The 13,660-nt window shown below is 56.9% G+C and overlaps 1 protein-coding gene across 2 annotated transcripts in view; it reads left to right on the forward strand.

Annotated features, from left to right (window-relative positions):
* The window catches only part of TOM1 (target of myb1 membrane trafficking protein), a 49,403-nt gene that overhangs the window by 21,906 nt on the left and 13,837 nt on the right, over positions 1–13,660 (forward strand). For both annotated transcript variants that reach the window (XM_043968455.1, XM_043968456.1), the window contains exons 2-10: positions 1,001–1,085; positions 3,070–3,148; positions 4,542–4,691; positions 6,194–6,328; positions 6,530–6,676; positions 8,358–8,474; positions 11,740–11,873; positions 12,459–12,492; positions 13,354–13,468. In XM_043968455.1, the coding sequence (XP_043824390.1) occupies positions 1,001–1,085; positions 3,070–3,148; positions 4,542–4,691; positions 6,194–6,328; positions 6,530–6,676; positions 8,358–8,474; positions 11,740–11,873; positions 12,459–12,492; positions 13,354–13,468 (996 nt within the window). The remainder of the gene's footprint in view (positions 1–1,000; positions 1,086–3,069; positions 3,149–4,541; positions 4,692–6,193; positions 6,329–6,529; positions 6,677–8,357; positions 8,475–11,739; positions 11,874–12,458; positions 12,493–13,353; positions 13,469–13,660) is intronic.

Genomic DNA, 13,660 nt, shown 5'->3' on the forward strand with positions numbered 1-13,660 from the left:
TGCTTATTGGGCCCAATTAAGCCATGGTGCTTGTTGGGCCCAATTAAGTCGTGCTCCTGTGCTGCCCTAATTATTTATTTGTAGTAAGTGGGGTTCATTGCTCTGGGCCGTGATCCATTCTGCAGGTAAAAAAAAAACAGTGAGTCTACTCTTTAGACAACTCTCAAAGCATCAAACACTGGCTGCCAATTTTCTGCTGCCTCTTCTGTTGTGATCAAGACCCCCTGCCCCTTGCCTCCACCTGAGGTTCCTTCCCCACAGAGTTCACCCCCTGCCAGAGGAGCAGGCCTTCTGCTCACATCCATTGACCAACCACCTGTCCCCTTTGTTTTGAGCCTCCGAGTCTTCTCTGAGCATCGTCCCCTGCTCCCTCCCCGGTGTTGTTTCTAAGATCCCCAGTTGAACACAGGTGGATTAGGTGCCCAAGATCTCCTGTGGCAGGCCCGGCACTCTGCTAGGCACTGGGGGGAGCTCACACTCTCCTGAGAATCTACCCCTTGCATGCTGATGAGAGGAGATGCTCCTTGAGGGTAGGGACTGTTCTTTCTTTTTGCATCTCCATCCCCCAGCAGTGCCTGGCCCATAGCAGGTGCTCCATGAGGGCTTGCTGGGTACACATTGTTTCCAGTAGCATGTAAGGTACCTGACACCTGGGATGTGTTCATTTCATCTTGGTATTCTCAGAGCCAGGGACATAGTAGGTGCATCCAATAAATGTAGATTGATTGATTGCTTGAGAAAAGGTGGATTGAGGTGGAGAGCGAGCAGTAAAGGAGGACTGGGGGATGGGGAATGATCAGAGAAAGTCTCATCCTGGAGGTGGGGCCTGAAGGTAAGAAATCAGGGAGGTGGAGGTGAGAATGGAGGTGAGGATGGAGGCTCATTCCAAGCACACAGAGGTGGGTTCAGCAGCAGTACCCCCTCCACTCACTTGGTTGTACTCTCAGTCACCAGCCAGTCTCCAAACGGGCCCTTGTGCCTTCTGCTTTCTCTCCCTCAGAGCGAGCCACCGATGGATCCCTGCAGAGCGAGGACTGGTCCCTCAACATGGAGATCTGTGACATCATTAACGAGACAGAGGAGGGGTAAGGGGCCTGGGTGGGGCCCGGGAGTCCCCAGAGCCTGTCATGTTTAAGGAGAGCTGGAGACTTGTGCAGGGGAGCAAACCCTTCCCCTGGGGCAGCACATGCAGATGGAGCCATGGCAGCCTGCTCTCTGTAGATGGCAGCCCTGATGCATTATGCAGCTCCCGGGTTCGACCCTGCTCTCATCACCTCTTCCTGCATCCTATGACTTCCGCTGTGGCTGTCTCTCCCACTCCTCTGGCCAGGCTGACCTTCCCCTACATCCCCCATCACACCCCCATCCTCCCTTCCAGGCCTGACGCCCTTGCCTGGAATTCAAGGCCTTGCCCAGATAGGAAGTGGCCTCTCCTTTCTTTGGTGACATCCTGTGTTTTTACATTAGGAGCTTATCCAACATAGAAAGAATATGTGTCATATGTGAAATGGGGCCTCTGTCCCATACAGCCCAGGGTTCTAAAGTGTGGGCTAGACCGTCCCCTCAGGCCTTTCTTCTGCTCCTCTGTCTGTCTGAGAAAATGCTGCTGTTGCTGTGCCTCCACTTACCCCTTTGTCAATGCTTCCCCATGTCACACACCCCACCCCAACTGCCTCTGGCCTCACCTGCACTCACTCTGCTCTGGCCTCGCCTCCGCTTGCTCGCTCGCTCACTCACTCACTCACTCTGCTCTACCCACCTGGGACTGTCACATCCCCAGCGCTTTCCTGCATCTGCCTAGGATGTCCTCCCTTGTTGCCTTCCTCTGGCCTGTTTCCTCATCTGTCACATGATGTACTTGGATCTCTCGGGTCTCTGAGTTGCCGTGAGCCCAGGAGGTGTCCACCTGCAGCCAGCCAGGAATCCACTCTAAAACATTCCCAACATAGGGTCTTCTTGTTTTTGCTGTGACTCCTCTTCCCCTAAGTGATCCCTGCCCAGCTTTTACAGACTGATTCCCGTATCACCTCCTCTGGGTGAAGCCTTGGGCCTCACTTAACCCTGTTTGCTCCTCTCCGAAGCACCCGGGCATTCATTGGCATCCTAGTTCTCTGTGTGCAGTGTAGGGACCTCGTGTGATCTCCGCTTCGGGGCTCCCCAGCACTGAGTGCACAGTAGGTGCTTAAGCAGGAGCTGGATCACCTTCCTGCAGCTACGGCTCAAATAGCTCTTCCCAGGCAGGTGCCCAAGGCTCCGAGGCGTGGGCCCGGAATCCCCATTCACTCTGTTCATTGTGAGCAGGGACTGTCCCTGCCACACCGGAAGCCTCAGACGCCCCCCTCCCCCCAAGCCTCGAAGGTGACCAAGATGGAGCCGAGGGGTCAGTGTTGACAGGGGAGGCCCTGAGGCCACTTGGGCTCATGCTACACGCTGGGCCATCACAAGCCTTGGTGGAAGAGGGGAAGGAGGCGCCTCCCCCACCCTCTGCCCCAAGAATTCCAACAAGGCTTAGAGATAGGCAGCCAAGTTGGGGAAGGGCTGCTGTCAGGTGACATGGTCTAAGAGGTAGGGGGCCAGACTTGGAGTGATAAAGAGCTGGGTTCAGATCCTGCCCGTGATGCTTCCTGGCTGCGTGACCCTGGGTGGATCAAGTAACCTTTCTCTGACCCACCTTGTCCATCAGTAAAATGAGGGGGTTGGACTTGTCGGCCTCTTCCAGCTTAGAACTCAGGTCCCACGATCCTCCGAGCCTCGGTTTCCTTGTCTGTGAAATGAAGTCAGACTCGATGGCCTCTTGGGGCCCTTCCATCTCCAGACCTGAGAGCCGACGGACGCTCTTGTGCCTCGGATCAGCTTCAACAAACACTCCCTCTCCGCTCTCCGTCCAGGGGCCCGGCCCCCAGGCCTGCTGCTTCCAGCTTCTCCTCTCTAACAAGGCCGGTGGCCAGGGATGAGGCAGGGAGCACTTGTGCTTCCTTCCCCGTCTCGGCCGCCGCCGGGAAGCGCCACATCCAGGGCGCTCTCAGCCCGCTCTGTGCCGCAGTCGTTCCCTCTCCTCCTTTCCCACAGCCCCAAAGATGCCTTACGAGCCCTGAAGAAGAGAATCATGGGCAATAAGAACTTCCACGAGGTGATGCTGGCGCTCACGGTGAGTGCCCGACCCCTTCCCGCCCTCTGGTGCCCCGGGCTCCTGGGCACAGGCTGCACCAGTCTCTTCCTGATCCCACACATCCACACATGTTCGTGTTCTCTCGCCATCTCTGGTCCCTAGCAAGAAAGGGGAAGGGGGTTGGGGGCGGCTAGGGGGCGCAGTGGATAGAGCACTGGCCCTGGAGTCAGGAGGTCCTGAGTTCAAATCCGGCCTCAGACACTTGACACTTACTAGCTGTGTCACCTTGGGCAAGTCACTTAACCTCCATTGCCCCGCAAAAAAAAGGGGGGGGGAAGGGTCTGGGGGAAGGGTCTGGGGACTGGGACCCAGTGCACCCTACACTTGTTGGTGTTGCAGGGGGGATCAGAAAAATAGCAGGAAGACCCGGGTGCTCAGGGCATGGGTCCCTTGGGACCTGCCAGTCACCCAGAGTTCTAGAAACCAGAGACCCATGTGGGAGCAAACCAGTTTGAGGGAAATGTGGGTTAGCCCCTGTCCAAACCAGCTGATTGGCTGTCTGCATGGTCCATGGCTGGGGGGTGATAGGGCACAGAGGCCCTTCCCCCATCAGGGTCCCTTGGCCAGAGGAGGGGACTCGACTATGTCTTGTATCCAAAGGAGGATACATCAAAGTGGGGGAGGGGGAACAGAATGGGGGGAAGTGTTGGTAGTGGTGATGGTCATAGGAGGTTTGCCTTGGCTTGGGTGGGGGGCAATTTGAGCCTCATCTAATGCAACTTCCTCTCACCCCCACCACTGGTGCCCCCTTCTTCCTCCCCGCCACCCAGAGTCTGTGCCTCTGGGGCTGTTGCTTCTCCCCACCTTGGGTCTGCTCTGTCAAAAGGCTGTGGTTAAAAGGACTTATTTTTGAGGCCTTATCTCCAAAGACAGACAGACAGACAGACACACACACACACACACACACACACACACACACACACACACACTCTGGGATGTTTTGTTTGAACTTTCCCTTCAAAAATGGTCGGGGCAGCTAGGTGGCACAGTGGATAGAGCACCGGCCCTGGATTCAGGAGGTCCTAAGTTCAAATCTGCCTCAGACACTTGACACTTACTAGCTGTGTGACCCTGGGCAAGTCTCTTAACCCTCATTGCCCTGCAAAAAAACAAAAAACAAATGAAAATGATGGCCTAGGGGGCAGCTAGGTGGCACAATGGATAAAGCACTGGCCTTGGATTCAGGAGGACCTGAGTTCAAATCCAGCCTCAGACACTTGACACTTATTAGCTGTGTGACCTTGGGCCAGTCACTTAACCCTCATTGCCCCACCAAAAAAAGAAAATGATCCCCTCTGTGGAGCAAAGACCTCCTCATGGGGAGGGACCTTTCCAACCTGGAATTCTCACCGCTACCTCTTGGACCCTTCAGGTCTTGGAAACCTGTGTTAAAAACTGTGGCCACCGCTTCCATGTCCTTGTGGCCAGCCAGGACTTTGTGGAGGGGGTCCTGGTGAAGACTATCTTGCCAAAGAACAACCCACCCACCACCGTCCACGACAAGGTTCTGATGCTTATCCAGGTGAGCACCAGGCGAGAGGGTCGGGCCAAGGAAGAGCAGAGGTTCCCAGAGGGAACCTCGGACCCCAGAGAATAAGGACTGTAGGCCTGGAACCCACTTCCCTCCAGGCCTTGAACCAGGAGATTCTTAAGACTGAGAGAAGAGAAAGGCCAAAATCCATAGCAATGCCAACCCTGCAAGAAAGAGCAGTAGATTAGGACTCAGGGGACCTGGGTTCAAATCCTACCTCTGACACTGGGTGACTTGGGGGAGGGTCACTGTCCCTTGGGGGAGGGTCACTGTCCTCCACTTCCCTTGTCCTCAGTTTCCTCTCCTGTAAAATGAGTGAGTTGGCCCCGGTGGCCTTCGATGTCCACTCCAGCTCTCAATGTATGTGCTCTTGATCCCAGCCCCAACGCCCGCTGCCTGGCCCAAGTGGAAGGGAGTCCCCGATCAGGACCCAGAGGACATGGGCTGTTCCCAGATCATTTCTTTGTGTCGGGGCTGGTGGTCTCTGGCCCACACAGCCCGTCATCCTCATTGTGTTATAGGGTGTGCAAAGCCTTTTACAGATAGTTCTCATTTTATCCTCATGACAGATCTATAAGGTAAGGTTGATCATTGTCCCCATGTGACAGATAGAGAAACTGAGGCATGGGAAGGTTCAGTGGCTTTCCCAAGGTCATATAACGGGTATCAGAGGCCAGATTTGCACTCGGGACCCCCTTCCCCACATCTAATGCCCAGTTCCCCCACTGCCTCAATGCTTCAGGGCTCTCGCTGGGTCCACTGAGGGTTGGCACCGGCAGCTTGTTTTGGGCAAAGTTCTCCGGATGGAGACTTAGGAGACCTGGGCTCTGGGCCCAGCCTCCTCAGTTTCGTCATCTGCAGAATGGGAAGCCCTTGAGAGGGTGGTTGTGAATACAGAGCAGCCTAACCGGATGGGAAGCCCCCTCAGGCTGGAGAGCGCCACAGACAGAGAAGAGGGAGGGGCTGCAGCAGGCGCTGGAGATTCAGAGGCAAAAAATGCAGAATTGTTCTTGCCCTCAAGGAGTTTCTATTCTTTTTTTAAAAAATCTATTGCTGGGGCAGCTAGGTGGCGCAGTGGGTAGAGCACCGGCCCTGGAGTCAGGGGGACCTGAGTTCAAATCCGGCCTCAGACTCGTGACACTTACTGACTGTGTGACCCTGGGCAAGTCACTTAACCCCCATTGCCTGCAAAAAGGAGAAGAAGAAGAAGCGTACAAGACCTTAGCAGTGCCCTAGTCCAAACCCTGTTCTGTAGATGAGGAAACTGAGGCCCAGAGAGGTTAACTGGTTTGCCCCAGACCTAGCAAGAATGGGAATCAAACCCAGGTCCTCTAAATCTGGTGGCCTTTCCACCGTAACCCACAGCCCCTCTCTGCATCGTGCCAGAAGGCCCCTAGATTCCCTTCTGGCTGGAATGTGCCCAGCCACCCTAGGAATGGGTGGCAAGGTCACATAGCAACCGACTGGTCTGTTGCCTCTGTTCCTCTCGGCAGTCCTGGGCGGACGCCTTCCGGAGCTCACCTGACCTGACCGGAGTGGTGGCCGTCTATGAAGATCTCAGGAGGAAGGGCCTGGAGTTTCCCATGACGGACCTGGACATGCTGTCCCCCATCCACACGCCCCAGAGGGTAAGGAGGCTCACCACCTCCCACGCTCCCAGTCAGGCCAGGCCAGGCCCATCTCCTTCCCCTGTGTGGACCAAGCTGAGAGGCCAGAAAGCTGGGCAGAGACGGGGGAGAGCTTGGCCAGCCGCTTCCCACTGACCCGCGGCCTCCCGAGCCTCTCTGGCCAGCTCTTGCTCCTCCCTCTGATTCGGTTTTTATCCCTAGTCCGTGTATGGCTCCGAGCCCCCACCAGGAGAGAGCTCATCAGTAACGCAGTCCAGCCAGCGTACAAACGCCCTGCAGCAGGCCGCGCCCCAGCCAAATGTGCCGTCTGCCCCCGACGACGCTCCCATGACGCCAACGCCAGAGCAGGTAACAAGCGGCCTGGCTCATGAGAGCCAGTTCCCTCAGTCTTTGTGTCAGGAGTGAGGCTGAGCGAGCAAGGATCCTTAGACTGGCCAGTCCTCCAGCCTCCATAGCCATTAGCATGTGGGGAATGATGTTCTGTGGCAAACCTGCTGCTAATCACAGATTTTCTCCCCTGTGTCCCTCAGTTTCCCCTCCTGAAAGAGTGACCTAATAAGAATCCCCACGAGCTATTTTCCAACCATTGTAGATCTCTGTATAGAAGATGACTTACAATTCTTTGACACCATAAGATTTAGAGTTCAGGGCAGCTAGGTGGCGCAGTGGATAGAGCACCGGCCCTGGATTCAGGAGGACCCGAGTTCGAAGCCAGCCTCAGACACTTGACACTTACTAGCTGTGTGACCCTGGGCAAGTCACTTAACCCTCATTGCCCAGCAAAAAAAAAAAAAAAAAAAAAAAGATTTAGAGCTCAGCCTCTAAGAAACTGGGGGTGGGGGGGAGGTTGGTTGGAGAATTGGTGTAGGTTACCAAGAGGCAATGTGGCCCAATGGATAAAGAGTACCTAAATTGTAGTCTGCCTCTGCCAGTTATTGCCTGTGGGACCCTTCTGCTCCCAGGCAAATCCCTAAATCGCAGGTGCCAAGGAGACACCAACCTGCCCTGGGGGAGAGAGGGTCCAGCCCAGTCCAAATATTTAAGCGCTTACTATGTGCCAGGCACTGTGCTAAACACTGGGGGTTGCAAATACAAATAAAAACAAAATTCCTGCCCTCAAGGATCTTGCCACCTAATAGGGAAAGATGACACCCAAGAGAAAGCTAAAAGGGTTGGGGTGGGGGCAGAAGGCACCTGGCTGGGGCATGAAGGCGAGTCTAGAGAAGTCCAAAAGCTGGTGGGGCATGAGGAGAACAACAGGACTGGGCCCCCTCCTTAAATGGAGGCCCTGAAGCCCATGGCCCTGCCCTCCCCACCTGGCAGAGGGTCCTGATGATGTATGAGAACCAGGCACATTGAGGCTAGAACCATCACACATTCTGCTAATGATGATCCTTCCTTGGGGAGGAAAGCACAGGGGAGGGTGCAGAGAAGGCCAAAAACAGTAGTGTTTCTGGAGCCGGTGGGAAGGCCATGTTTGCCCTGCTGTTCCCCCTCAGCCCCCCACCTCCTGACGGCCACATCTACACTTTGGGTCCAGCTGAGCCCTCCGGTATTTCCAGCCTTTGGCAGACCGGGCTGGCCCTCTCTAGAAGGGGCCCAGGGCAAACAGCAGGCCCTCCTGTGCCCGGGAACAGAGACCTGGCCCTGCCCATATCCCTCCCACACTCCAGAAGGGAGGAGCCTGAGGGTCTCAGTGGCCTTGTTAGCAGCCGCCTTGGGCCCCTGGGGGAGATGCTGTAATTCTGCCATCAGCAGACCTTGGGGTGCAGTCATTCCAACCCGAGCTTCCCCTCCCTTCCCAGCTAGGCTATTGGCTTGGAAATGGTAATGTTTGGGAAAGGCTGCTGGGTGTGGGGGGCCAGAGAGGAGTCTGGTGGGGGGTGAGGGTGGTCATATCCTACCTTCCTTTAGGGGCTGGAATGGGCCCTGGGGCTGGTTCTGTGGGGCCTTAGGCCTTTGTCACCCATGCTGACCACTCCCATGCCCATCCTAGCCCGGCCAGGCCAAACCGAAATGTGTGTTTCAGATTGGGAAACTCCGCCACGAGCTGGAGGTGGTGAATGGGAACGTGAAGGTGATGTCAGAGATGCTGACCGAGCTGGTGCCCGGGCAGGCCGAGCCCTCGGACCTGGAGCTGCTTCAGGTGAGGATCCCTCCCTCGGGAGCTCTGCAGCCCCCCGCGCCTCTCCCCGTGCCTCCCACCTGCTCAGGAAGATGCCCTGGGGCCTATGGGAGGGAGACTGAGGGAGACCAGGTCAGGCAGCACCTTTGAGATAAGAGGGCAGAAGGCAGGGTCAGTGCCCAAGGCCTGGCCTGAGCCTGCTGGGGGCTCTCGGCTTCCCTGCTTATTTACTTCCTGGTGACAGACACCACCAGCATGCTGTGTAGACAAGGAAGTAGACAGAAGAACCCCAAGGCACCCAGCACCAGGGGACCTGGACAGGGTCCTAACATTAGCCAGTGTTGGTTTAGGGTTTTTTAATTCCGATCACCTCTGCTTCCAAACCCATCCCCATTCTGCTCCCTGGGGAGTCATCCCTCATAACGGGATCTAGAGAGAACAAAAAAAGCCACTTAGCAAAACGAGCCCACGAATCAGCCGCGTCTGTCAGCGCATGCAGCGCTTCTCCCTGTAGCCCTCCACCTCTGAAAAGGAGAGGGAGGAGCTTCTGAAAAGCAGCGTGTGACACATAAAGCCGCCCTGAGAAGTGCATCTGTGGGACAAGAACTGTCGTCCCCGGTTTACAGATGAGGGAACTCGGGTTGCTTGTTGTACAGGGCCAGAGCTGGCAGGGGCATGTTGGGGCGGGAAAACAGAGGCAGCAGGGGCTTTCCTGGATACTGCCCTGCCTCCAGGCACAGGGAGAAAGCCGAGCAGAAGCTGGAGTGGGGGCAGGGAGGGAGAATGGATCAGGGTAATGACTTGTGGCACAGATGACATCCCCTGACTCCAAAAATAGGCAGGGACTGTGTGGGTTTGTCCGGGTAACTTTGTGTTTAAAGCCACCTGGGAGAAGCCTCTTCTAATTCACCCACTGACCAACCAGTGCATTATTTTGGATGCATCTTCTGGGTAGCTGTGAATGTGTTGTTTCTGCCCAGTAGAATGTTAGCTCCTTGAGAGCAGGGGCTGGCTGGTCCTGGTGTGCGCGATGCCCGGCACATAGTGGGGATTAATGAATGTTTGTTAATTGATTTATCTGGGCACTCTTGTGTGAGATCTCAGTGTGGAGATTCTGATGGAAGTCTGGGATTTCACCCAGGGTCAGTGAGAAGAAAGCCAACAAGTCTGCTGCCTACCCGTGTGACCTCGGGCAAGTCCCCTCTCCTCCCTGGGCCTCGGTTTCCTCCTCTGTAAAATGAGGGGGTTGGCCCCTGAGGCCCCTCCCAGGTCTAGAGCCAGAATCCCAGCCAGGCAGGTGAGCACACAAGACCTGTCGATTCGGGAAGCAATCAAATGAATGCTCGATTGCATCGCTTCATGGCCTCCTAGATCTAGGGCCAGAAGAGGCCTCTTACAGGTGGAGAAACCACGGTACTGTGAGCAGTGACTTGCCCAAGGCCACACAGGTAGACTTGCAGTGTGGCCTGACTCCAAACCCAGGGTTCCTTCTCCGCCCCAGCCCCGCCTGCCGTATGTACTGTGGGTGCCGGCCCCGGTGGCTGAGGGGGAGAAGGAGCTTCCTGCCTGGGGCCGAGAAAGGCTTAAGAAGAAACCAGCCGTGGCCCAAGGGAGACTTCCATTGTGGGAGAAGGACGTTGAGAGAGCCACAGAGCTGTTTGGTCACCGGAGGGACCGAAGGCTGGAGGCAGTGATGAAGTCGGGAGCCCCCAGTGTCCAGGCCAGCCCGAAAGCCCAGGCCTCCGCACCAAAGTCTGAAATAGACTCAAGGTCCCCTGGGAAGCACAGGACCATGGGAGGTCTCTGCCAGGAGGGCCAGTCAGTCCTCTGAAGCCCCTCCTCTGACAGTTGTGGACACTCGGGGGAGGAGGAGCCTTGCTTAATCCCCCTTAGCCCGTCAGGGGCCAAAACTAGAACCCGGGAAGGGACTAGTCGGCCAGAGAACAAGGAGGCCTGGTCAGCATCCAGCCCCAAGGGGCCTCAGGCCCTGGGACATGGTCCTTCAGGATCATGATGGTTAACTCTTTGTGGCTTTATTAAAGGATGGTACCTGGTGGGAAGGGCCTGGTTTAAAAGGAGTCTGTGCTGAGGGGTGATTTCCCAGGAGCCCATGGGGCAGGAGATGAGGGGCAACTTCCCAGATGGCCTCTTGGGCAGTGGTACCCAGAGTGGAGGTCATGGCCTGGCCCCATGGGGTGTGCGATCCACCACCGGGGTGCAGAGAGGGGCCGCGGCTGCCCTTCTCCGTGACAGCCAAGCTCACGGCCACACCTACCCTGCCACCATCACAGGACAGTGCTCCACCGCCTCCCAGGCGGTGCAGCCTCCCAACCTGCACCTGCCACCTGAGCCAGGCTCCGGCCCATCAGGGCCCAACTGCGCTGGCGCATCCCACACCCAGCATCCCCGCCAGGAAACTTTGTTATTTACAGCCCCGCAGCTGGCCTAGCAAACCCAGCTCTAGGGTTATGGCTCTGGGTCCTGGGGCCTAAAGCATTTACCTGGGGCCTCCTGCCTGCTGGACACTGTGCTAGGCCCTGGGGACACAGAGAGGCAAAAGACAGACCCCGCCCACAAGGAGCTGACAGTCTGATGGGGAGACAACACGTAAATAAGGTGAACTCGTGACGTCTGTGCAGGAGGAGGAAGGTCACCTGAAAGGGGAAGGCAGCAGCCGGGAGGAGACGGGGAAGGGGCCTCGCAGTCCATTTTACAAATGGGGAAAACTGAGGCCCAGAAAAGCCAACTGACAGCCCAGGTGACACAGGAGGTGCAGGGCCTGGGCTGTACCTGCACCTTCTGAGGGGGGCAGTGGGAAGAGTCAGCACCAGCTCAAACCCAGGCCTGCCTGCTTCATGCCTCTGTGACCCTGGTGGCGGCACTCTCCCTCCCGGGCCTCAAAGGCCCCTCCAGCCCAGAGCCGTGGTCCTGAGGGCAGCGTGCTCTGGCTATGGATGGCATCCATTTTTATTGCACTTTCCGTGTATCATCTCCTTAGGTCCTTACCACGATCTCGGGAGCTGGGTGCTATAAAGGAAAGTGAGACCAAGCAAGGTCAGGCTCAGGCTCCCAGCTAGCTGATGAGTGTCTGAGGCAGGATTCACACTCAGATCCCCCTCCTGGGGAGGCAGGGACCAGTGCCCGGCTGGTACCCAGCATATCCAGACACGAAGCTGAAGTCATCCCTTGGCTCTGTCCCTCCCCTGGCCACCCAGGCCTATGGCTTTAAGCACCTTCTCTCCTTGGCGGGCTCCCACCATCCACTTGCTTCCCCCCTTGTGGTCAGGAGCTGAACCGGACGTGCCGAGCTATGCAGCAGCGAGTCCTCGAGCTGATCCCTCGTGTCCTCAACGAGCAGCTGACCGAGGAGCTGCTCATCGTCAATGACAACCTCAATAACGTCTTCCTGCGCCATGAACGGTAGCCCCGACCCCGCCTGGGCCCTTTGCCCTCCTCCACCCCCTCCTCAGCAGGCTTGGCTTGTTAAGGGGACGGCCTTCTCTGGTCAGAGCCAGACTAGGAATAAATTGGGGGCTCAGAGCTAAGACATATAGGCCAAAAGAAGGCATCCCTCCAGGACCTGAGCTCTGAGAGCTCGGGGTACTCCAGGGCCTCTCTGCCAAGCTGGGAGCGGCTGGGATTGTCTCCCTGAGGAATCTAGAATCTCCAGAGGAGACCTGAGCCCCAACCCCCAGACCATCTCCTTAGCGCATCGGTCCAAAAGGACAAGATGGGAAGGGATGTGAGCCGTGCTGGACCAGAATGGCCCCTTGAGGCATTTAGGGGCTTCCCTGGAGCCAGTGGCTGGAAGGCCCAGAGAGGGGGCTCTCAGATCCACAGGAGGGTGGTTTCTAAAAACCAGGCTGCCCCAAAACAGCCTGGGGTCTGCCAGGGGAGGGGGAATGACCCCCTGTCGCATCTTGTCAGGGGGAGGCAGGGGTCAGGGGTTCTGTGACTTGGCAGCCACAGGCTCCAGCCCCGAGCCCTCTCTCTGCTTCCTTGCAGGTTTGAGCGGTTCCGAACAGGCCAGCAGAGCAAGGTAAGAGACTGGCAAGAGTGTTTAGTTGCGTGGCAGGTCCCCACACCCTAACAGTGCCCTCCGTGTCAATGGGACACCTCTCTTTGCACCAAAGGCCCCCTCTCACACCGTGCGGTCCAGCCAGTCAGACTCTCCTACCTTCATTCAGACGAGACATGCCCTCCATCTCCCACCTCCACACCTTTATGCTCACGGGCTGCCCCCGTGCCTACAGTCTGCTCCCGCCTGCCCTCCAGAACTCTTGAAAGCCTTAGCTTCTTCCAGGATTCTGGTTCGGGCCACTCTCTACATGTGGCGTTTTTCTGATTACCCCAAACTGTTGGTGACTCTCCTCCCCATGCCCCCAACACCCCTTACCTTGTATTTATTTTACTTGTGCATCCTTACATCTGTACAAGCTCTCTCCTGCTGGACTATAAGCTCCTTGAGGCCAGGGACTGTTTCATTTCTGTCTGCATCCCTGGTAGCTGCCACAGCTCCACACCAGGTGATCAGAGACGCTGACTGACTGATTGGTGGGCTGGACAACTAAAAAGTCAGTCAACAAACACTCTGCACCTACTGTGTGCTAGCCATTGTGCCAGGAGACAAAGAAAAGGCAGAAACAGCTCCTGCCCTCAAGGGCCTCGTTCCAGGGGGGAGATGATGATAGAGCCTCAGGCCAGAGCCAGGCAAATCTGGAGGCTGTGAACTGGGGCTCCCAGGAGGAATTAGGCTTCTCCTGATGCCCCTCATCTCCACCTGGCCTGGCACGGTGCCTGGCCTGTCATGCCCGGCTTCCCAGCAGACTCAGAAGCTGGTGGGCAGGACCGTGGACAGCTGCCTTCGGGACATGTGACTAACTGGGCTTCCCCTCTGAAGGTCCAGAGAGAGGCGGCACCAGCGACCAATCTGATTGACCTCAGTGCGAGTCCTGCCTCCACTGGGCACCAGGCTGAAGCCTCCGGCACCCTCTCCTCTCAGCTCGCCGGAATGAGTAAGTGCATGGGCTGGACTCTGGGGAAGAGCATCTGGTTTGGGATCATGAGCCCTCTTCCCATTGGATGGTCAGCTCCAAGCAGGGTTTGAGCCCCAAGCCAGCCACCACCTCCCTGGTTTTCCTATCAGTCGGTAGAGGGCTCTGCAGTCCCAGGTGGGAGCCTGTGACCTCTGCCCTTGGGCCTCCTGA

Source organism: Dromiciops gliroides, chromosome 5, assembly GCF_019393635.1.
Source record: "Dromiciops gliroides isolate mDroGli1 chromosome 5, mDroGli1.pri, whole genome shotgun sequence".
In the NCBI taxonomy this organism is placed as follows: domain Eukaryota; kingdom Metazoa; phylum Chordata; class Mammalia; order Microbiotheria; family Microbiotheriidae; genus Dromiciops; species Dromiciops gliroides.